We start from the raw sequence: 25,572 nt of genomic DNA, 5'->3' as shown, positions 1-25,572 counted from the left end.
CTTCGAAAGCTTCATAGTGTCTCAGTCTTGCATTTAGGAGCTGACGACATAAATATGTTCAAAGGTTGTCCTTTGGTCTCAGTGGAATGCACATTCAGATGGACATTTGGATGCATATCTGAATTTTTAAACCCCACCTCATTTGTGCATCCAACCCTAACACACACACACACACACACACACACACACACACACTGGACAGTAACTCAGAATAGGACAAAAAGAAGGTTAAGAATAATTTACACAGCAGCTGAGCTACAACAATTGCTTCAGATACTGGACTTGCTGGACTATCATAGCATCTCTGCTTCTGGCATAAACTAGTTCTAATAGCTAAATTGGATTACAAATGTGCAGGCAGTTCAGTAAAAAAAAAAGAACTGCCACATGTCCCACACTGAATGTTTCTCTAGTTATGTTGCTCTGTTCATCTTGACTTATGCACATAATCCAAGTGTGAATACATTCATTGTCCAAAACTGTGCACACAAAGCCCTGTTGAAGAAGCAGTCATTCCTCTGACTAGCCGTTCAGCAGGGCAAAAGGAACTAAATACAGTCATATAATCACAAGTATGATTATTGCTTTTAAAAGAGGGTTTCTGAGCCACCTGGACTGGAGAGAGGATCCATCTATGGCAGAACCTGCATATGCCTCCAAGCTTGTTCTCCCTCCCCTTTTTTTCCTCTTTGTTTGCAGTATTGCTTCCACTGAAATTAAGTAGACAGCTGGATTTGCAACACTGTTAAACCAATTCAATCACATTGCCATCCATGATGTCCGTTGTCTGGCTTAAATCCAAATATAGAATGCAAGAATGCTTAAATTCAAGGATGCAGCCTTTCTTGTTTTGGAGGTGCAGCCTTAGATGCCAGTCATCCAATGACAGACAATGTGTCCATGCTGGACAGTCATCACCAGCTGCTACGTCATAAGCATAACATGGCGTTACTTTGTATCTGGAGATACTGGTTACATGTTTTCCTGTGATGTTCTGCTCTTAAGGTACCCGTGCTGCTCTTAGCCTGTGAACAAAATTCCCACATATTTTTAATGTAAGCAATTTTAATGTAGGCACTGATAAAAAGTGACAGGAAAGTGCTGATATCTAGGCTGGGGGAAGTGTCTGTGAATTAATTTAATGCAAAGTATATAATTATCCTACTAATTGTTTCAAGGACTATGACATATTAAGCCATCCAATGACAGATTTTATATAATTAGCTAAAAATAACCATATTAGGCTCTAAAGCTATAGGAAAAGAAAGGGCATGACTCAGACCTCACCAGCACAGGAATAAACCACTTACAACTCAGTATTACTAGGAATACAAGAGTTGAAGGTGAATAGCTGCCCTGAACTGACAGACCAGATGGAAAGAAAAGGAAAGAAAATCTCAGCATTTTGAGTCCCGCATTTCCATTTTTTCTTTCTGCTCATGTAGTTTCTAAAACACTATTATCAGATGTTTTAACTGTGGCAAAAGGATCATGTATCAATTCTGTCATTTGTATTGATGTGAACCTTGTATAGCTAACTATTTATCTCTATCCCCAGTATATTTTATCTTATTGCTGTGGCTAGTGGCTGATGCAAATAAAGTTTCTGTTTATCTATCTCCAAGCACTATATCCAATAACATCATGTGATTGGTAAATATAAACAAACCTATCAGGAGTTGACCAAACACATTCCTGTCAAGCCCCTTCCTGAACTTCGCCTTGATCTCATCTGCATCTCCTGGAGCCCAGAAGGACTGCAGAGCTTCCAAGGCCTCCTTGGCTGTCATTTCAGAGCCCTCCCAGTCGTACAGTAAAAGTAGAAGCAACATAGCAGAGAAAAAACATGCTTCAAGACTGAACATTGTATTTCCTCCCTGCCAATACTTAATTAAGTTGACAATACAGCAACTTGACAATACATTAATCAAGTGAATGCACATATTTTAAAAATACACATATTTAAAAATGTAAAATTATAGCCATAGAGTGTTGGGGGGGGGGGGAGAGACCACAAGGGCTGGAGAAGAATTTTTTCACCCTTCTACCCTCCCTCACTATGGTTCTAACCAAGCAAGCAAGCACACACACACACACACACACACACACACACACACACAAACGGCTGTTTGCTTCCATCAAAATGCAAATAGCGGCATCAGGGCAGCATATTTTCACCAGAGTCATGGTGGAGAGTTACTGTCCCCCTCTCCACCTTCTGTTCCACCCTAGCATGGTAGCGCTACTTACGTTTTTAAGAACAATATTGTATCATCTTCAATCTTGTGTTGTGGAAGTAGGCTTCTGTGGGACACCCCCCTCCCCCATGTATATAAAATACCATGTGTATCTAGTGAGCATACAGGGAAGCTCCCACCTCTTGCTTTGCTATATATGAAAAGTGTGCAGGAGGAGGAATTGTTTGTTTTTAATGCAGCCCCCTACCTTCAGCTAAAGTGTTGTGGACACTTACTCTGCATCACCTCTTACTCTGTATGATGTTTATAAGGACACATAGCTCACAGTTTCCTCTCCCCCTGCTCTTTAATGCTATGACTTAATAATAGTGATCAGTGATTTCTCGGCCTATATCCCAGCAATTAATTTCTGGTACAATTTCTCTCAGGTCAGTATTATTTATATAGTTCCATCAGCACTAAGCGCAGTATGTGCAGTAACATTGCTCTGTATTTCCAGTGGTGTCAAAGCCTGGCCCCCAACTATCACTTTGTGACTGTTAATCCTGCCCTCCAGTCCTTGCCATTTCCTATTTCTGCCATTTAATATATGCTCCAAAATTGCATTTGCCACTTGTGTTGGTTCTTCCTGGGTAGAAACTTTAAAGCTACCAACACTCACTTCTCACATGCCAGTATTTTTACATATCGCCCAAGGTTTTGAAAATCCCGTTGTATTTCTCTTGCATTCTCTATAGTGTCATTAACCTCTGCTGTCATTATGCCATTTCTCTATCTCTGGGGACGGTAGTTTAGCCCTTTGTCCAAATCACTTAGCTAAAAATTAAATGGAAGAGATATCAAGACAAAACCGTGTGGGGCACTTCTTAAAAGGCCATTGTAAAATCATTCACAACTATTTAAGAGATCTTGGCTCCAATTTGCCTTTAATATATATAGTTTTGTTACACACCCAGCCACAGGAGAAAAGCAAGAGACCTACTTTGAATTGTGAAGTGTCTTCTTGTTGCTTTCACCAAAGAACGTCTGTTCCATAATTCTTGTCCATAAGAGCTTAAAGTAATTTAAAATGTGCATTTCAGATTTTGGGCATTTGTTTTTGTTTTGTATGTTTTTAATTTCCAAGATTTTAACTGGCCAGTGGTGTGCATGTTAGTGGCCTCTTGTTTTAATCTCACCATTGTAGTGATCTCACTGTGTGGCCTATGGCTGGCTGCCAATATCTTGTCCTCAGCTGCCAAATGCAAAGTAGGGAGGGATAATATTCACCTAACTTGCAAAAATGATGTAAGGGCAGGAACAAACAGTGGGCTCTTATGTGCATCATGCCATATGTAAGTAAGTCTTATGGCTTACTTCCAGGTATGGGGATAAGTTTGCAGTCTAAGGCACTATATAAGCTATTGGGGGGGGGGGTGTTTTGTAAAAGAATAGCAAAAAAATAGAAAAAGGAAATATTATGCTTTTTGTCTATCTTTATTGTCGTTTTCAAAGAGCTACGTGCTCTTCCAGTTCACATGGTGCACAAGAACTACACCATTTCCTAACTAATAAAATATTGGCAACTGTTAAAAGTCTGCAGCATAATCCAAGCTGTGGTTTACTACAGACTGAGACTGAAGACAAATATTTTAAAGTGAATTTCAAGGTAGGAAGGAATGTGTGCCAGTCTCAAAAATCTAATTTCCAGGTGCTGCCCCACAAAAACTTGAAATTTAGATTTCAGGTATTTCAATCTTGGCAAAAACAAAAATGCCAAGATTTTGAGGAAGGATTAAAGAAGAGTAAAAATGGAAACAAAAAGCAAAACCTTCACAAAATGCAGTAGATGGTATTTAACTGCATAATAATTAAAAGGGACATATATATGTTTTGCTTGATGTCCAGTGCTGGTTGTGGGGCACTCGTAATTCAAAAATCCTAAAGTAATTTATTTATGTATTTATTTAAAGTATTTTTATACTGCTCTTCAACCAAAAAATATTACAGATTATGATTAATTATAACCAATCTGCAGCTGCCTACAGACTTATAGGACATAACACAAAAAGGGAAAAGGATTGAAGAGGGAAGAGAGGGAACGAAACTCGCACACAAATAGATAAAGTTAACTAGTAATTTTTACAATGAGCAACTGGGGCGGAAGCCAAATACTGCTGGTCTCTCAGCAGAGCTCTGCTTCCCTTCTCTCCCTCTCCTGCTGCAGCCGGATGCAATGGCCACTGGCAGCTGATGGGCAAGGGAGGAAAAGGCAATGGAGCTGGCTTCCCAGCAGAGCCAATCCTCCTTTTAAAATTATAGTTACTTTTTACCTGAAGATTTTACTTCCCATAAATCCTAACTTGTATTTGCCGCCAAAGTACCGTATTTTTTGCCCTATAGGGCGCACTGGCACCTAGTTTTGGGGGGGGGGGATTTTTTTAAAAAAAAAAAATTCCCCCAGCCGCGGGGCTGGGGTGGGGGAAGCCCCCAGAACAGGCTGCTGCCCGCAAGCTTTGCGTGCCCGGTGGGACCTCCCGCCGGGCGCGCAAGGCTTGCGGACATCTGCCCGAAGCACGGGGCGTGCTCCGGAGCGCGCCCCGTGCTTCGGGCTGCAGGCTGTCGCCTGCAAGCCTTGCGCGCCCGGCGGGACCTCCCGCCGGGCGCACAAGGCTTGCGGATAGCTTCCTGAAGCCTGGAGAGCGAGAGGGGTCGGTGCGCCTCTCGCTCTCTTCAGCGAAAGCCTGCATTCACCCCATAGGACGCACACACATTTCCCCTTCATTTTTGGAGGGGAAAAGGTGCATCCTATAGGGCGAAAAATACGGTAATTAGATTAAAAGAGCAAAAGTGGAAATTGCATAACTTTGGAACTGCAGAACAAAAATCATAGACTCATAGAATTGGAAGGGACCCCCAGGGTCATCTAGTCCAACCCCCTGCAATGAAGGAATCTCAGCTAAAGCATCCATGACAGATGACCATCCAGCCTCTGCTTAAAAACCTCCAAGGAAGGAGAGATCACAACCTTCTGAGGAAGTCCATTCCACTGTCAAACAACTCTTACTGTCAGAAAGTTCTTTCTCGTGTTTAATTGGAATCTGCTTTCCTTTAACTTGAAGCCATTGGTTTGACTCTTACCCTCCAGAGCAGGAGAAAGCAAGTTAATTCCCTCTTCCATGTGACAGTCCTTGAGATATTTGAAGATGGCTGTCATATCTCAATCTTCCCTTTTCCAGGCTAAACATATCCAGCTTCCTTAACTGTTCCTCATAATACTTGATAATCTTGGTCTCCTTCCTCTGCACATGTTTCAGCTTGTCAATATCCTTCATAAATTGTGGCATCTAGAACTGGACACAGGACACATCTAGAACAGACTCCAGGTGTTTTCTGACCAAGGCAGAACAGAGTGGTACAGTACTATTACTTTCCCTTGATCTGGACACTATACTTCTGTTGATGCAGCCTAGAATAGCGTTAGCTTTTTTTGCTGCTGCATTACATTGTTGACTCATGTTAAGCTTGTGGTCCACCAAGACCCCTAGATCCTTTTCACATGTACTGCTAGTAAGCCAGGTGTCCCCTATACTATATTTGTGCATCTGGTTCTTCCTGCCTAAGTGGAGAACCTTACATTTGTCCCTATTGGAATTTGTTTTCTTAGTTTGGACCCAGTTCTCAAATCTGTTAAGGTCATATTGAATCCTTACTCTTTATTAGCCAGCCCTCCCAGTCTGGTGTCATCTGCAATGTATTATGCATTTCCAGTTCATTGTTTGCATTTGTTCTGATTCTGATTAGCTGCATAGTGACATATCATCACATTTCAGTGCATGATCTGAGTAGCTGGAGTTTTTTAAGAGGAGGAATGAAAGAAATAAGGCATTTGAAGGCAGTTCAAACTTAGAGAACTTTTGATTCTGCACTAACTTTGATACCTAATGCTTCTCTTTTACAATTCAATCCATCCAGTATAGTATGCCTGGTTCAAAATTATAACATCATTCCTCAGCCCTCTGACTACTGCCATTTTGGACTGCACTGCACTGGAACCCTTGGCATGAGATGCCTTTTGTAGCAGAACCCAGCAGGTGTTTAAGGACCAATTTAAACCCCAGTTTCAATTAGCTTTCATAGTTTGGAGATCAGGTCCCAAAAATATAAAGGTTGAAAAATTCAAGTGGACATGCTATTTCTATCACTGCTTTAGCCACAATTACAAAAGAAAGGTGGCAGCCCAGCTCACAGTCTCCTTAGAGTTTTCTGTGGAGCTCAGCTATCATATTCACTTTACAGAGGCAAAGGATGAAACAGCAGATGAAACCATCCTTTGCTAAAACCAACCAAACAACCAACATACAAACAAACCTATCTGTAACCCATGCAATCACTGATCCATCCAAACTGAAGCTGCCTCTCTTGCAATATTAAGTAGAATTGGTCATTATAATACAATACAACATTTGGGGTGAGGTGAGGGCATTATTAAGAGCCCAAATCATTTTTTAAATCTTACATAAATAAGATCAGCTACCTAATGTGTATTCCGTGTCATATGTAGGGTTGTGTGCGTCTTATGGTGACTTTGCTTAAGTGGAAGTGCTTCTGTTCACAGCTAGTTTCCTGTGATTCCCTGCCTATCCACTTATCACCTCCCAAAGGTTGCTCCTGGTAGGTAGGGAAGAATCTGCAAAAACTGGGTACCTCAACTTGTGTGAACAGAAGCAGTTTCTGCTAAGGCAAAGCAAGCATTGGATACAGCCCTCTGTGTGCTTCTCTAGTTTTTGCACCCCACTGGAAGGTAGTAAGAGGCAACAGCAAGGTAAGTTGTAATAATGAAGAAGGGTTCTGACCCACAAGGGAACTATCAAAATCCTATAAAACCTTTTCCTCCCTTCAAAAGCACAGATCCACCCAGGGAGGGAGACAATGCAAATTTTGTGCATGGTTGTTGGGTTTTTTGGATTGCTTAAATGGGTCATCAGGTCAAGAATTTTTTTCATGAAATTCAGACCCTTTGCACAGAATTATATAAGGTTTGCTTTATATAATGTTCTTCTGAACCAGATACTTCAGGTTCTGCAGAATTTGAAATGCTCGCCAAGAAGTTGTGTTGTGCCTTGAGAAAATTGATGAATAAATAAATATGCTTGGGGGCCTTTAGAACACATTGGTTTACACATTATAAGGACAAAACCTCAAAGCCTTATTTGGGTGGGTGGAGTGCAGAGGATGGAGATGTCCTAAGGAAAAGAAAAGCAGAAGAAGCAGAAACCTGGGAAGGGAAGGAGCTAATGAAGAAGGAACTATAGGGAGAAAGGTGGGGACAGAGAGAATCAGCGCCTGAAGACAGAAAAGGCATTAAGCCTGCTGCTGGTGAGAGGAATATGCAGCAGTCAAAGAGGCTAAACACTCCAAATAGCTGAAAGAAGCAGGGCAGATCAGTGAAAAGGGAGGGAGGCTTGTTAAATTTCTTTTGAATATCCATTACTGGGAAGCAGAAGAGAGGAGAGTACCATTCCACTGATGTCCTGCTTCTGGGCTTCCCATGGGCATCTGGCTAGTTACTGTGAGAGCAAGGTGCTGGATCAGAGAGGCCTTTGGTCTGATTCAGCAGGGCTCTTGTTGTGTTCAATCCCTGGCATCTGCACTTGAAAGTACCTCTGGATACGAGGCAGCAAACAATCCCTCCCAGAGACCTAGGAGAGTTACTGCCACTCTGTGTTAGATGGACCAGTGGTGTGACGTGGGGCTTGTCCACACTTCCGCTTGTCCCATGCCTAGAAAGCACAGGTCTGAGCAGTTTTCCCCTCGGCCCACTTCTTTCTCAGAGAAAACCTGCTCTTTAGCAATAAATTGGAACAAATGGCAATCTTTGGAAAACCCAAATTGTCACTTGCTGCAAATGAGTACTAAAGAGTGGATTTCCCCGGGGGGCGGGGGGGGGGGAGAAGTGTCCATAGTGAAACAAGGGACTATCTCCTATTGTAGCCACAAAGTTTTAGGCCGCAGCCATGCATTGCACTGAAGAGGTCTTCTGAATTCTTAGCCATATTTCCCAGGCACCTGGCACTATTCCAAGCTCCACTTGCAGGTTTATAAAGAAGTCCCAAATGCTATCTTCCATCCACCCAAAAATGCTTTAAAATTCTTTGAAAGAAGAAATGGTTCTAGGCCGAGCTAGAAAACATTTCCTCTTCCTCCTGAGCAAGGCATAGGAAGCTCCAGCTCAACTGGACGCATCATGTTCCTACATGGAAGAAGAAGAAGAAGAAGAAGAAGAAGAAGAAGAAGAAGAAGAAGAAGAAGAAGAAGACATTATTTCTACCCCGCCCATCTGACTAGGTTTCCTCAGCCACTCTGTGTGGCATTCAACAGAACCTTAAAAACAGAATAAAACTTCAAACATTAAAAACTTCTCTAAACAGGGCTGCCTTCAGATGTCTTCTAAAAGTCAGATAGTTGTTTATTTCCTTGACATCTGATGGGAGGGCATTCCACACGGCAGGCGCCACTACCAAGAAGGCCCTGGTTCCCTGTAGCCTCACTTATTGCAGGGAGGGAACTGCCAGAAGGCCCTCGGCGCTGGACCTCAGTGTTCGGGCTGAACGATGGGGGTGGAGATGCTCCTTCAGGTACTCTGAGCAAAAATGAAAAGGACACCTGCTTAGCGTGGGAACCCTCTGCCTAAATTCATTCAAACAAGAGAAGGCTGTCTGTGGAAACACCCGTAAATGATATTTTGGAGACTATATTTAAACTGGCTCCATAAATCCAATCTTAAATGAATGGGCTGCCAACAATGAAGTATAAGCCTGTGTTACCCAACACACAATGGCTGCTGTTCTGAGCACCATTTGCAATTTTTGTTCTTTATCTGTCTTCAGTTTTATTCAAGGAAGAGGTATGGATAGACCTAAGCTCCTTAATCACTGTACATCTTTAGGGATAAATGTTTTTATTTTATTTTAATAGTTTGGCCTCTTATATAGGACAAGTCCACCAGCTACATAGATTTGGAGTTATCAAGGAAGATAATACAACTGTATGTTGCTGGGGGACAGTGCAACACGCTCTGAGTCCAGGGAGCAGGGCAGACAATAGTATTGTAAAGGTAATTCAAGTGTGTGTAGTCAATTCAATAAGTGTAGCCAGTAATTTTAGCCAATTCAAACAGCCAGTAACTTCTGTGAATCGTGAAAATATATTTCTTGCTAGCAATTCAGCCAGCATTTATCAGTTTATAAACAAACGACCCTTTTTTCCCTCTTATCATCAGTTCAACTTGCATGCCTGCTGTGAAGGTGAAACTAACTCATCTATTTTTGGATAGTTTTTAACACCTACTAAATCTCAAATTCTGGAGCACTAGATTCCTTTCAATCCCCAGCTATTCTACCCAAGATCAGAGACAATCTAAAGCAGACATCAAAGTCTTCTTTTCTGCTCTTTAAATAAGTGCCGCCTTGTGTTAGATGGCCTTTTTTTCTGAACCATCTATTCTAGTTTATTTCCTTCTGTCTTGGCTCTAATTTTAAAGCCCCCTTTGCCCTTGATTTGTCTCATTCATTTTTTCATTTTCAGACTCCGCTTGCTCACCACGCTTTTCCCACTATACATTCACCAGCTGGAGTTACCATTACAATAAACACCCCCTTAAGAATTGCTATTGTCCTGGCCATCATTAATATTTACAGCTACTCTACAGGTATAAATGTACACTTTGATATGCTTCATTTTTCCTCTTTCTGAATTTTTTGGTGATGTATCTGCATAAAATACAATTCCATCAAAGCTCACAGGAGGAGGAAGAGCATGAAAGGGTGTATTGTGTGATCAGCCCCCAAGTACGCCATACACCAGATACTAGGTAGAGTGGCATTTAGCTCCTGCATATTGCTGGGTTTTCAGTCTCTTTCAACCACCAGAGTGTCTTTTTGCCATTAATTAGTATCACTGATAGACAGAGCTCTAGATCCGTTGCAGTTATTTTTAACATTGCCATACCTGGAACCTCCAATATCTCAGGTGCACCAGGTGATTGGAAGGTGGCTACACTTTTGGTAGTGGGGGTTCCTCCTGAGTGGCTATGGCATGCCATGGTGTATCCTAAACTGTCCCCCCCCCCAGGCTGCAGCTGCCCCTCTGCTCTTCCTGTCCATGGCTGGGTCTGGAGGGTGGAAGGCAAATGCCTGGTGCCGGTGGCTGAACTGCTCTGGGGCATCTGCAAAGCAATGCTGAGTCTGGGCACCATGGCCTCCTTGCCTTGTGTTGCCTTGCTCCCCTCCCCCTCCCCTTGGAGGCTTGTACCTCCCAGCTTCCTGCTTCCTCCAGCCTGGGTCGTTGGGCCAGCAGCCCTGGAATGTGCTGTACTGCCAGGCCAAAGCACCTTCCTTTCCTTTGGGCGGGGGAGGGTGTCCTCTCCCAGGGGTGCTCTTGTCTTGGGCAGGCTCTTCTCCACTTTCCAGCCTTGCACTTAGAAATGGGGCATGTGGGTGCTAGGAGAATACCCAAACACTGCCCAGGGGTGGGCTAGGGAGCAGGCAATGGCAAGGGAGGGGGCAGGATCAGCCTCCCGGGCTGGTGGAGGGCAGGGGTGAGTGGGCAAGGACACCATGGTGGGCTCATTCTGAGCTTGGTGCTGTGATATGGGAGAGGGGTGTGTGATGCTGGGGTCCCTGGCACTTTGAGCTCAGTTCTGTGTGCATGTGTTTTGCAGCTGGCACAGGTCCCGTCCCCCCGCATATTCTGGAGTGGGGGGACACATCAACTGGTTTCCTGCCATTTGGAGAATGGTGGGCTTTCCCCCTCCCCTCCCTGGCCAAGGGAGTCTAGAAGGCAGCACAACTAAGGGGCCTCTCCTCACTTGGCAGAGCAGGAGGCGAGAGTTGTTCCTCATCCTGTCCCTCTCTGAGGAGCAGAAGACCCTGCAGGCCCCAGAACAGGTGGCAGCTTCTGGAGAAGGCAGCCTGGCCACAGCAGGGATGGAGCCCTTGTGAGGGCAGTGGTGGTCCATGCTGCAGGACTACGGCAACTGTCAGGCAGGGGAGGAGGATGAAGTGGCCATTGCACATCCCATGCACCAGGGGCGCCAACTTGCCTTCCACATGGGGGGGGGTGCATCAAGTGATGTCGCATGACATGTCCCACCCAGTAGGACATGCCACAGGGAGAAGGATGTGGAGTGTGGAGCCTAGCGCTGCACTTCGCCTCCTCCTCCTCCCCGCGCAGGGAGAAGGAGGTGGACTGTGGCGCAGCGCTGCATCTTCCCCACAGCATGTGCCTGGGATGCGCAGAGAGCGATCTTCACTTTCGCTCTCCCAGCCCCCTCCCAGCTCCCGGATGGGGCACCCCAAGGGCTCTGGCAGGGGGTGTTGCCCCCTTCAATAGTGGGGTGCCTTGGCCCCGATTCAAAATATTGATGGGGCTGGAGCCCCTAGCGCCCCCTATACCCAGTGCTGTGCACTATTCTTCATCATCACAGGCTTTTGTTTATTTACTGGCTTGAAAAGAGACTCGAATCGTTTTGACTAGAAGGCTTCTGAAATATTATTATTATTATTATTATTATTATTATTATTATTATTTATTGTCATACCCCACCTTTTTATTCCGACAAGGATTCAATATCTGCATTGTTAAGGAAAGCACACATATCTATTTGTGTATTGAATTTCCTTTTATAAATAAATATATAAAATCTATTAATTGTATATTTATATATATATTCTAATAAATATATTGATTTAAAGAATATTAATTTACAATATGGACATTTTCATTCAGTCTGTGGCCTGTGGGTTCTGTGCCAAAGTTCTCTTGTGGCCCATTTGTTCTGAGAGATTGGACTGCCCTGCTGGAGGGGAAGGTTCAGTTATTGTGAGAGAAGTATGGCAAGTCCTATGCTATGAGGGAAATGAAAGCTTGTTATTTAAAAGTAAAACTAGAAGTGCCCTTCTACTGACAAGCAGAATTTTCCTACTGTTTATTTCCTGGAAATAAGTTATGAATTCTTTTCACACTGTGAACTGTTGCTGTTGGCTATAATTAGAGAGGGCTAGCAGAGAATGTTGTCCTAATGCTCAAGCTGGTTTAATTACAGTGTAAGTCACATTAAAACAGGCATTAGCAGCTATATCATGCATGACTTTTCAATTCTGAAGTTAGCTAATAGTGACCCCAGAACATTCACCATAAAAGTGTGAAACAATTAGGAATACAGAGCACAATTCACCCCAAGTAAAGCATGCAAAATGCTCACTCATTTCTATGGGAGAGTGCTAAATGTGAGCTTCCTTCTACTGGTATTAATAGAAGTAAAATGTGCTTTGAAATTCAGCCTGGTTCACACAGGAGACTTACATGTGGTCAGAAGCTTTTGATGCTGTACAGGGTTAACAAATCATGCAGAAAGCCCTTTTCCACCCCTACCTATGGCAGTGTGTGTGTGCGCACATGTGTCTTCTTGCAGCGCCAAAGAAGAGCAAAAAAGTCAGTGCACTTGTGCTTCCAGAACAATCTTTTCTAAGAGATCCTGGGCTTTGGGTAACTGTAGAACCTGCCGGAAACTAGAGGTAGCAGAGCCAATAGGAAGTGTCTGCTTGCTTTTAGCTGCCCTACCCCAGCTGGCCCAGCAATTGGAACCAGATCTGCCCCTGGATTGTATCCACATTCCCTGTTCCTTGTCTGCTGTTTTCATTGTTTTGTGCAGGTTGTTTTTATAATATTGTACAGGGCTTTTTCATAAATATGTGGTTAATAGCACATGATTCAGCACATTATGGCACCCTTTGGAGTCCTTTCTTCAAAATCTCAAAAGTTTCTAATAGTGGATAAAGCCATTTCTTTCCACTTCATGGTGTCAGGTGGCAAGAATGTATCTTAAAAGAATAAAAGCTCATGGCAATATGATAAAAGAGAAAACAATTGAAATAAAAAGCATGAATAGAACCCATCACCCAGTTGTTCAGAATGAAGTAATGCTGCTTCAGTCGGTTCTCATCTGGAAAACTTGAATCCCGTTCTGGGCAACGTGGTTTAAGAAGGACATCAGCAAAATGGAATATGTCAAGTCCTATGAAGAAAAGCTGAATGAGTTGAGTGTCTTTAATCTAAATAAGGGAAAGTGATATGGCCATCATTTTTAAATATTTGAAGGGCTGTCACATTGATGTGTTTCTGGTCGCTCCAGAAGATAGTTCTGGGTCTGGGTTTAAATTACAAGAAACAGGGTCTCAACTAAACCTGAGGAATAACTTCCTGGAGGTGTGAGGTATTCAGCAGTGGAAAAGATCAGTCTTAGATGATCTTACTTGATAGACTCTCCTTCTCTGGAGGTTTAAAAGCAAAGACCGGATGGCCACCTATCAGGGATGCAATAGGAGTGGGTCTCTTGCACCGTCAGTGCACTGGTATGGGGGGGGGGCTTTTGAGTCTATGATTCTCCACTGGCAGTATAGAAACACTAGGCATTTGTACTATGCCTGGATACATAATTAAAATGTGCAAGATCTATAAAATAAAGTAAAGGTTTTATATTTATTTATCACCATAAAGTGCTGTATTTTTCGCCCTACAGGGCATACCGGCCCATAGGGCGCACCTAGTTTTGGGGGGTGGGAATAAAGAAAAACAATTTTATTTCCCCCCCCCCCCCTCAGGCACAGGGCTGGGGCGGGGGAAGCCTGAGCTTCCCCCAACCCCAGCCCCCAGAGCAGGCTGCTATCCTCAAGCCTAGGGAACCCGGCGGGAACTCCCGCCGGGCTCCCCAGGCTTGCGGATATCTACCTGAAGCCCGGGGCGCACTACTCAGCGCGCCCCAGGCTTCGGGATGCAGGCTGCTATCCGCAAAATGGGAACACAATACAAGAAATTAAAACAAATCAACATTAAAACCAAATGCACCATAAAAGAATAGACAATTGTCATCCTCCAGCAAATTAATTGATTAGCATATAAAACGGCTAAAACCACCTAGGAGAGCTAAAACCAATGATACAGGAGACCTTGATGGTTAAAACCTGGGAGAATGTTTTAATAAGAAAGGAAGTCTGAAGTAGGTGTCAAGAAAAGCCTCTCCAGGGAGAGGAAAGAGAGGGAGGATATTTCGGAAGAAGGATGGTGGAGGCTCAGTTAAAGCAGAGATCAGGCGACAGAAGGGGTGAGTCTATATTGGACGCATTGCTGTTTGAAGAAGTACAAGAAGTCACACCATCTCTCTACAACCCTCCTATCCAGCAAGTATCAGGTTAACGTGTTCATTGGTTTATTGGCACATAAGGTGAGAAGTCTCTGGGGGAGATCAATCCATAGTCACCTCAGCAAATGGAATCTGCTATGTCAGCTCCTGTCTGCCGGCAGCCAGCTGAAGTGTGTCAAGTAGAATCTGGTGCATTAAGACAACTTTGGCTGACTTGGGAAGAGATGCAGAAAGAATCAACAACCTGATAAAAATGAAAACCCATCCTCGAAATGGATCAGATCGTATGCTCCCAATCAGTGTGGCATGTGAAGGAAGGCAGAAGAAAGAGGAAGGAGACAAAATAACTGCTCCCACCAATATTGCCACGCTTACGCTACAGACTCACACATCGGCTTTATATGAGTGTTCCATTAATGGTAAGTAAATGTATTAAATAAATATATTTCAAAATGACATGGCCAAGAAAGCAAGAACCCTGCAGTGGAAATCAATCAGGAGGATGGACATGATCTTTTTAAAAATAATAATGTGATAGTCAACTGTTTCACTCTTTTTTCTTGTTCTTGTTTTTAGGAACAGTTTATTAAGATTTTCCTTAGCAAAGAAAAACAAGCAAATAAACAAAAAAATGGAGCATATACACCCATGCATTTTGCTTTCAGCTTTCAAAGAGAAGAGCAAAACAAGTAGAAAACAGGAAATCTCCCACAAATACGCAATCTGAAACACATGAACCAAGTGCTTCACTTTTGAGTTATTGCACTTTCTCATAAAGACCAGGAGAAGGAAACTTAAAAACCCTGGAAGTTCAGGTCAAACCTGAGACTGACATCAAGCAGAATTTCAGCTGGAACCCTCTTTCAGAATTGGCCCAGCAGGATTCTGCATAGGGGTCTTGCTAAAGATGTTCTCTGTGGATCCACTGCTGACAAATTCTAGAATAAACAAGTGACTGGGCACAACCAGGTGCAAGAGAGCAGGCCCTCACGCCATGTGTAGAACCAGGGATGGCTCAAGAGATACAGCTTTTCCTAGGGTTGCCGTATTTTGAAGAGCAAAAAGCCACTGAGCCCTCTCGCCTTCCACAGCACGCACACACTGCAGACGTGCGAACCATACCCTCCAACATTTCTCTGATGAAAATAGGGACATCCTATCCAATGGTGGTGGTGGTGGTGGTGATACCCCAGCCATGTGATTGGGTTGCCCCAGCAACTCTGGGCAGCTTCCAACATATAGAAAAACATAATACAGTCAAACCTTGGTTGTCAAACGTAATCCGTTCCTGAAGACCGTTTGACTTCTGAAACATTCAGCAACCGAGGCACAGCTTCTGATTGGCTTAAGAGCTTCTTGCACTCAAGCCGTGTTGGACTTTCAGGTTCTGAAAAACGTTCGAAAACCGGAGCATTTACTTCTGGGTTTTCAGCGTTTGGGAGCAGAAACGTACGATAACAGAGGCCAACGTACAATAACAGACCAATTAAGAGATCCAGAAGAAAGTGCCTATAGTGGGAAATTTTGTTATTTCTTGGTGACTAGAGAAAGGTTGCCAGTGGCTCTTTATCCATGGGCTGGAAAGGGAAGGGTAAAGGTGTGGAGACTATCACAGCCATGCAGAACCTCAGGCCTGGGAGAGGAATGTGCCCTTCAAGGCTCTCTACCTGGTGCTGGGAAGAGTCCCAAGACCACCTTCTGTCACAGGACTCTCTCTCTCCTTGCTCCATGCCCTCCTTGGGTGCTTTTGCTTGACTGGCTGGAACGTTCTTAAACTGTGGTAATGCCTCTTGCTTGCCTAGTGAGGCATGGGGTGGGTATGTAGAAACCTCTGGCTTTTGTGTGGCGTTAATGCAGCCTACTGTCAGAGTCACATCTGGGGGCCACTCCCAGGGCTCTATATTATAAAATACCCCCCAAAATTCCTACACCGAACCCACCACTAGCACGTGGCCCTCAGCCTAAAGATGTTGCCAGCTCCTGTGTCACTGGGAGAGCAGCAAGTGATTTGGGAATTTATAAAGTGTTTTTCTCTCTGTGTGTGTGTGTCCATGTAGTGTCCTGGACAACCACCCAATTCCCTTCCCTGCTTATCCAACTAAGGAACTGCAGGAAGAAGGGCAGCATCAGGGCTGGCCCAAGACATTTTGCTGCCTGAGGCAAAGCATCCAGTGGTACCCTCACCACAAGTGTACCACAGAGTACCCAAGGCTGGTCAAAGTACATTGGCACCTGAGGCACAAAACCCCACAGGTGTCTGCCCCCTTCCCTGGCAGTAAATATACAACAACAACAACAAATGAGCTGCCCCTAGACCAGTGGCGTAGCGTGGGGGGTGCAGGGGGGGCCGGCCGCAACATCTGGGGGTTAGGGTTAGGGGGCGCAAATCCACGGGTTAGGGGGCGCAAATCCATGGGTTAGGGGGCGCAAATTACTTGCCTTGCCCCGGGTGCTGACAACCCACGCTACGCCACTGCCCTAGACTGCATTCATCTCTTGTTCATCTCTCTTGCTTGCTTCCTGAGCATGCTCAGTTCACTTCCCTGCCACAAGCATAAATATGATGCAGGACATTTCTGTAGCACTTCTGAGTGTTAAAAGTACATTATAGTTCTTTCTTATTGATATGTTTGGTGGTGTGTATTAGTCCAGCTGAGCTTCACTCAGTGCAAACATGCAGAATGATTCCAAGGGGTCTTGCTGTTCTATAACTGAGACACCTTCAAGCCCTGATACCAGTCATTCCTGAAACATGGCAGTGTTGGCTGGTGTGTGTCATGAAAAACAGAGTTTAGTCTCTTTTTACCTTTATCAGAGCATTTTCAAGAAAGCCAAAATGACACAATTCCCTTCAGATTACAAACCTTTATTGATTAACAAGCAATAAGGACTCATTCATTCATTCATTCATCACTCCATTCATTCATTCCTTTCATACCTACCAGATGGTCGGACCCACTAAAAGAATTGATCAGGTTCTTTTATGAGTCTCTGGACAGCATCCTCCTGCAGGTAGGACAGCATGTGATGCTACCTGGGTTTCCCAGCCATTATATAGTCTCAGGTCCCCATATAGCTACATTGTCTTGTATTGCAGGGGTTGGACTAGCTGTCGTCATGCTGATTCCTCAAATAGATATGAATAGTTATAGTTGAAAACACCTTGGTTTCTGGCATGTTGTCGTACTGTCTTTATGACTAGCATGTTTCTTTCAACATGTCTTCTAAGAACAGTCATGTCTCAATCATCTTTCAAGAACAGGTTGTCCTCTATTTCACCCAGACATGCTGTCATTCTGCTTATCTTGTCTTGCACAATCCAGTAACTGGTTCACTAGTTCATCCATCCTGTTCAGCTGGCGCAATATTCAATAGTTTAATGATGGTTCTTTGTATTGCAGTCCATTTTCGTCCATCCTGTTTTTGCCTTCAACTCAGTAGTCCTATGTGTTGAAATGCAATCAGTTCTTTATCTTTAATTCTTCAGTTCTTTATCTTTAATTCTTCAAAGCCACTAATCATCTGGTTCTCATTCATTCCTTCAGACATATCTCCATTCATAACTCCATTCAGACCCGTTAAACATACTAAATATATCATCAATTATAAAATGAGATCACATTTGGTTCTCAGACTATTCCTATGACTTAAAAACATCTTAGTGAATCACATATAGGAGATTCAACATATACCTGAACATTAGTATTGTGTATAAGTGTCATTTATCACCTATAACTGCTACATATGAATGGCATCCTTCATATCCCTATAAGAATATAACACAGTGTGTCAGAACATCTGTTTTGTAACCGAAGGAACAGTGTCAAACCTACATCAATGCTGTTGTTTGATACCTTGGGGAACTCAAAACCAACCATATGGAAAGAACACCCCTAATACTAACATAACACCTTTATTCATACACAATTTATGAAAAACACCTTTTCACCCTCACAGTGTGCACATACCCATGTGTGACATTTGCCTGGGAATGTTAAGGAAACAGCCATGGCAGCTGGAGTTGAACTGTAGCTGAGGACGAGAAGTCCAAAGGGAATTAAAACAGATGGAGTTGACATGAAAATTGGGGGTGGGAGAGAGAGAGAGAGAGAGAGATGGAGGTATATCCCTCCCCACCAGTTCCTGTGCCATTTCTCAGCTCTTCAGCCAGTAACTTTCTCCTATTCATAGAAATGAAGGACTTATTGTTTGTCAATCTACAATCGTGTACAGACTTCCTTGGGAGTAAGCTCCACTGAACTTTATCTTCAAGATAAAGCATTTCTTTAGCCTATCTCTAAAGCCTGTCTTCAGGAGAGATTTGTGAGCCTAATCCAGTGGTTACTAACAAAGTGATCTGCTGCGGATGTCCTGTCATAGCAAACAGCACAGATTTGAGCAGAAGGTTTAGGAAAGAGAAAGAACTGCAATATGCTGCAGCTGTCAAATGGCAGATGAAGTATAATTAGGAAACAAATGCAACTGTACAATTAGTGCAATTAAGGCATAATATGGAAAATATCATGAGACCATTAAGTATGTCATGAGTCTCTTTGACATACTGCATGCACTAGTTGTCCGACCTAAAAAGTGGTATAATTCAACTGGACGTTTTTTCCTAGAAGGAAAAATACAAATGAATAGGAATAGAGTATGCTCTCCTCATAGGCTGAGCCTAAAATATGAGATCTCTTTGGCGCAGAGAAGAAAAAGCTAAAGGCAAACATGATGGAGGCTTACGAAGATCAAAGTTCCCAGTTCACTTGCTGCTCTCCCAAAAGCACAGGGTGGGAATATTTACTATCTTTGTAAACCACAAGAAATACAGAAAACTTTGTAGGATCTGCACCCAACAAACTTAAATTATTATGGGGGGGGTGTCATGTGCACCATGGTAAAGATTTTGGCATTTACTGACACAGTCTAGACAAATTCCTGAAAGGTATGAGCTATTCTCTGAGAGCCTGTTTTTGAAACCCGTTGTATTTGGTCTAAATCTGAGATTCGCAGAAACTTGAACAGAACCATGGGGTTCTGTTATATATTCTGTTAATGTATCTCAAACCAGTTGCTATATTAAGAAGGGATTATGGGACTAAAGGGCCACTCATCTGGCAAAAAAAGCATGCTCTGATACATTTTAAACCACAATTAAATGTATATAGATTGAAATACATTTTGTATCAGGGTGTGCACTCATTCATACATATATGTTTGTTTCTAGTTTATTGTAGCATTAATTGATGATCCGAATGTGCGAATGAGAAGTCAAGACTAGTTTATGCAGAGTCAAGCAGCAAAGCATTTTTGGGATATAGCACTTCAGGTTGCATGGTTGACTGCCCCGCTGGATAATTCTTAATTGAAACACACCCACAACACACACTTCACATAGAAAATAAACGTGTTGGGGGAAGGATTCGTTCTAGTCTCCTCCCTGCATGCTGTTCTTAATTGGTTCATGGAGTTCATGTCACAGAGGATTTATTGATTACATTTATAGCTCAACTCTTTTTCAAGGAACTCAAGCAGGGGCTGCATAGTTCTCCCTGCCATGTTATCCTCCCAGAAACCCAAGAGAGGCAGCGACTATCCCAGGCTCAGCCAGTGAGCTTTGTGGTTGGAGGAGGAATTGAACTTCGGTCTTCAGGATTCAGTCTTCAGGGCAGTCACAGGTTTCCTTAGTGGACAGCCATGGATTCACTGAGTGGCCTTGGGCCATTCACCTATTTTCCCGCTTGTAAAGAGGACATAATTCTGACCTCCCTTTCAAGGTTGTTGCGGGAATGAGAAAGTTCTGGACAGCAAAAGCCTCTTTGCATTGTAGTGAATATTGCATAAATGACGCACCCTTCACTGTGATTGCATGTCATTCTGGGACAGCGGATCTGAAGTGGAAATGTAATTAAAACAGTTCTGGTTTTTTAAAAAAAGTTACATTTATATGCCTCCCTTTATCTGGAGATCACAAGGCGGTTTACAGCATAAAAAATACATATGGATTAATTGGAGTTCTTGGACCTAGAGTGTGTCCCTGTGGTTTTGGAGCCAGGAGTTCTTTTGCCCACAAAATATTATTTATTTTTAAGATTCATGAAGGTGGGTCTGTATGGTAGGAAACACAGCTTGCATTTTGCAGTGCTATGCATGTTATCGGCTACACTGCAAAGACTCCTCTCCCACGCAGGACCGCTAACATAACATAGACCTCAACTATCTGAAAGACCACCTCCTTTCATACAGACCCGCTCTGTATGAATGCACAGGGGTTAAAAAACACTGCTTACCTTCCCACGGCTGCCGTGAAGAAGTTGCCGGAACTGCCAATCATTTCACTTACCATTTCTGCCTGCAGGGGCTGCAGATCAGCCCTGTGGCTATAGGGTAGCAGGGGGGCTGCAGGGGGGCTGGAGCCACTGTCCCTCCCAGAATGCTCCACAACTTTGGGGAATATGTTGGTGGGGCCTGCTTTGCTTGTTGTCTGTGCGTACCCCCCCCCAACAGCCCAAGGTGCTGGTGCTTTGAATATTTAATAAAATATCAAAGTTCTTCTGTATGATGTTTAAAATATTGATTTCTTAATCTGGGGTTCAAAAAAATAGGGGTCATATTTTACATGGGGGCATCTTAAAATACACATAAAAATACGCTTTCTATAGCTAGAGGAAGGAGCCTTGTAAGTTAGAAAGGAAGACCGTGTTGCGTTCCAGTCAGGAGTTAGAAATGATGAAAATGGAACTGGAGATGGCTAGAAGTCAAACAGATCAAGCGAAAAGATCAAGGTGGAGGAAAGAGAAAAATTAGCTAGAATTCAGGTAGAAGAAAAGGAAACAAAAAGGGAGCATGAAAAAGAAATGTTTAACTTTAAAATGCAGGAGATACAGCTTAGGGCAGAGTTGTTTGCACCACAGAGAAGTGGGCAAGTTCTCTCAGGGGAACAGGGGGAAATTCCCAGATACCAGAGGCATAATGATATAGAACCCTTTCTGATTAGTTTTGAAAGGACTTATTTTCCAAAATTGGAGAAGACTAGAAACACACCTTCAACTAAAAATGTTAAGTTGGTTAAAGAGTCAAAACCTGCCCACAGACCTTGATGACAGCCAGCCTGAGAGACCAGCCAAGGTCTTGCAGGTCTGGCTCCCTCCTTGCAGGGGCCATATGGAGGCTTTGAGAGGGAGGGAGGAGGGGTGCGATGGGATTAAGGGACACTGGTTCTGAGGTAACTTTCATCCAAACTCGCACCTCAGCTGAGCACACAGAAAATGATGGCAAGGAATTGGCGCAAAGTATCCATGATACAGAGTTCTTAGCTGAGCAAAGGCAAGGGCTGGATCTAGACACATCAAAGAAGCATTTTAGTTAAAATGCGTTGTAAACCTCATAAAGGGAAATCACATTGATGAAAGACAGGACTCCACAGCACCATCTGGTGTCACAGTGTTATAATGCATATAAAAGAGGTTGTGGGGTTTTTTACTAATGTAACTGAGTCCAAGATGACTCTTTAAAGGAACTGTGGATTAAGGCCAAGAACTCCCCAAGAGAAGCTACAGTACAGTAAAGGCTGTTGCATATGTGACATGTCACACAATTTAGGTTCCTGACTGCAGCGGGGCTGCTTCAAGTCTGTGGAGGAGACACTCCCACAGCCTAGCATTTTGTTCTCTGTGTGGCATCTCTTCAGGGCTGCCCCGAGTTGTTACTTACTGTAACAACTTCATGGTGTTACACCTATTTTTCTTGGAAAAAAAGCATCACCTCTCAGCCTTTTCCATCCAACTGGCAGCTATTAGCTGCTATGACTACTTGTGAGTGAGATCCAGGTGTGCCCCATTAAGTACACTTGGACAATTGTTATCTCTTATAAGGTGCTGAACGTCTTTAACTTCTGCCTAGGACCTATGAAAGCCTTTGAGAGGGACATCTTTCTTTTTCTTGAGGCCTGGGAGTAGAGTGATAAGGGCATGTATTGATTCTTGTGCAAAGGCTTCATAATTTTAAGCAATGATATTGGAAATGGATGATGGAAAAACTTTCTAGAGTGAGAAAATCGTATGTGTTTGGAACGGGGCGGGGGGAGATTTGTTTGGTTGCACGGCACAAGAAAACAGCTCAAGATTTGATGGTGTGGAAAATAAATGGAGAGAAAAGGTCCAGAACTGGTTCCAAAAATGCTCCTTCTCCAAAGATTTGAACAATTCCTTATGCTATACAGTGGTGTGATTTTCTTTCATCCCGACAGTTGCTTTCCGTGTCATACAATATCCTATTTCTCTCTGGTGTCATTTTCAGGTAACACTAACACCACAGAAGCAAAAAAAGATACATCTGTCATGTCTCATTTACTCAGAGCAAAGTCATTCGGGGGCATTTTCCACATCTATTTGATGCTCTTCCATCCCCAGAATATGCAGCTAGCTTGTAGCACCACTGGAAACTTGCAAGACATTTCTTGAAATCTCTGAAACGAGTGTAATATTCTGGTGAAAAAGAAATCCCACAGGATGTGCTAATAAAGGAAGGTCTCTGTTATATCACAGAAACTAGCTGAAAGCATCCCTGGGTCTTGGTCACTAAAGTGTGGGTATGTGTGTGTTTGTATGTGATAATTTTCTATGGCAAAAATCAAAGGGAACATGGAATCAGAATGATAATTAGACAGGGTGATCCACCTCCCACAGATTCCTCCTTTTGCTTAAGGACTACTGATTTTTATCTAATTTGCCAGAGTCACAAGGAAGCAGAATGGTGATAAGGATTAGAGACTGTAGACACTGAGACAAAGGAGGCGAAGCTTTAATTAGCTCATTTCAGGGCAGACATGAATTTCTTAGGAACAGATTGTTTGATTCCAGACATATGGAGCATCTCTGAGATGAACTGCAAAGAGCTTTATGTCTGCAAGACATAGCATTGTTTTGCAATTCATGAAGCAGAGAAAGCAACACCATTCAAAAACTGTAAAGCCATAATATATATATTCACCCCTTCTTCATTTGTCCAGTTTAATTTAAACTGTGTTCATGGCACCAGTGTTAATGTTTTTGTTTTTTTTAATAATATTTTTATTAGATTTTCAACAAAGATAACAAAAATAAAAAACAAACAACAACAAACACAACAATCACAAACAAAGAAAAATATACATAAAAGCAATATCAAATCTCCAGATCCTGTGACTTTCCTCCCCCTCTCCCTGGTTCCTTAAATTTCCTTTTCAATTGCACATGCTTTCTACTCCAAATTATTTTTCTACCTCAAATTTCCTACACTATTTCTAAATTTACAAGTGTTCTTAAAATCCTACCAATGTATTAACCTGTTTACAATACTTTTGTAAGTAAGTGTTAATGTTTAAAGTGATTTTAAAGTGATTTTAGGTAGACATTGACTGTGGTGCATCTACATCCTTGGTCTAGATGCAAGAGTGCAGTCAGCTGCAAGAACAATGTCATTTCCAGACTGACCTGTCCCAGTAAAAACTGTGCAATATTAGATAGATCAGAACACCCTCCGAACAACCTTGTGAGGTAGGTTAGACCGAGATATTAGAATCCAGGTCACTCAAGGGATTTCATAGCTGAGTATGGATCTGAAGCATCCCCTCCCATACATATTACATCCCCTCCCATCCCCTCCCATACATATTCTAGAAAAATGCAAGTTTCAAAAAACAGTAGAGCTATTACTTCTGTAAAGTGCATCAGGCAGAGTGGGATCCTTAGATAACTATCCTGAGGTAGAGATTGTGAAAACAAGCTCTTGGTACATTGCCATCGATGGTCAATAGACCATGAAACAGGATGAGCATGTAGAAATATGTGCAAAGTGCTTCCATCCATTGAGGGTGCCCCACTGGAGCCCCGTGTTTCTGTCTCCCGGGAGGTGAGTGAGGCCCACCAAAGAAACAGGGCTGGCTAGAGGGAGGGCTTGCTTCTCCTGCGTTTCCAAGTGAGCTTCTCAGGTGTGCCAGTACTGCACGGTGGCGGTGAGGGATGGGCTGGAGGGGCGGGCTCCTCCTGCCCCGTCCCCCAGCGTACACACTTGTGCACGTGCGCCTTGGCGTGTGCACTCCCCCCCCCCCCGGGAGGCATTACTACACCCTATACCCGTTTGGGTTACTGGATTTGGAGTACAGTTCAGGTGCCTTATCTTCCTGCAAAGCAACAGAGGCAGCCAGGAGAATTTAGATGAGACGAGTTGTATCTGCACATAATCAATGGAAGGGTTTGGAGGCTGGAGAAGAGTCCAGGCAGAGGGCCTTTCAAACTGAATCACACATTTTCATCTTGTATGTCCAAAGTCCACCAGTCGGTTTAATCTGCCCCCTGTGGCAATTTATTTCCTGGGGTAAAATCCTAAAAAAACCCTCAACAATTTCAATTATATATAAAAAAAAGCTCAACAATTTTGGTCGGCCCCCACAGCCCTTCACTTCATCAAATCTGGCACTCTTTGAAAAAAGTTTGGACACCACTGGACGTTACATGTCTGGGAAACTCTGGCACCAGCAAATAAGGTGGTTTTTATTACAGATCTAATTTCTAGATATTTCTAGATATTTCTATGAATAACCAAGCGTTTGACATGTAGAGCTGAGGGAATTTTTTGTGAGTTTTAGTTCTCATATGAGAATTTGCATATTCAATGAGAAAGAACTTTTTGTTTAACAGCTAAGCCAGTCTCCCTGCTGACTTGATCAGGGAGTGCATAGTTCTCTGAAGTCTTAAAAACCAGCCTACTAGTCATGGGTGTAGCCAAGGGGGGGCAGGGGGACAGCTGTCCCCACAAATCAATAAAAATCAAAACAAATCTGAGGTTCTGCCCCCCCCCCCAACAAAATCCTGCCCCTCAACAAAAATCCTGGCTATGCCCATGCTTCTAGTGTCAGAACCTGGATGAAAAATAGACTCTGAAGTGCGTAGTCAGCACTCCACTGAAAACAGGGGAGCTTCTGTACAACAATGAAAACGAGGCAGGGAATTTTGTTTTAGCCAGGCCAGCTCCAGGTCTGAGGTGGCCCCTGGCAAAGTGCTACCTGCTTTGTTATCTGACAACTTATCTGACCACCAAGGTCAGGGCCCATGCTCATGGGCTCACTGGCAGTGGGTAGCAGCAGTGCACTCACTGCACTCTGCAGCAGATCGAGACCATTGGACTGGCCACTTGGAATTTCCAGCAATGATCCAA

At 43.3% G+C, this 25,572-nt stretch overlaps 1 protein-coding gene across 5 annotated transcripts in view; it reads left to right on the top strand.

Moving 5' to 3' along the window:
- The window catches only part of VWC2L (von Willebrand factor C domain containing 2 like), a 108,408-nt gene that overhangs the window by 14,492 nt on the left and 68,344 nt on the right, over positions 1–25,572 (top strand). The window contains exon 3 of one of the 5 annotated variants that reach the window (XM_081019449.1): positions 23,802–23,912. The exons of the other annotated variants lie outside the window; for them this stretch is intronic. Within the exon in view, the coding sequence (XP_080875575.1) occupies positions 23,802–23,861 (60 nt within the window). The 3' untranslated portion in view covers positions 23,862–23,912. Of the gene's footprint in view, positions 1–23,801; positions 23,913–25,572 lie in introns of those variants that run through there. 5 annotated transcript variants of the gene reach the window in all.

The sequence above is a fragment of the Podarcis pityusensis genome, assembly GCF_964106645.2.
Source record: "Podarcis pityusensis genome assembly, chromosome: 1".
Lineage (NCBI taxonomy): Eukaryota > Metazoa > Chordata > Lepidosauria > Squamata > Lacertidae > Podarcis > Podarcis pityusensis.
This window is presented reverse-complemented; position numbering and strand designations above follow the sequence as displayed.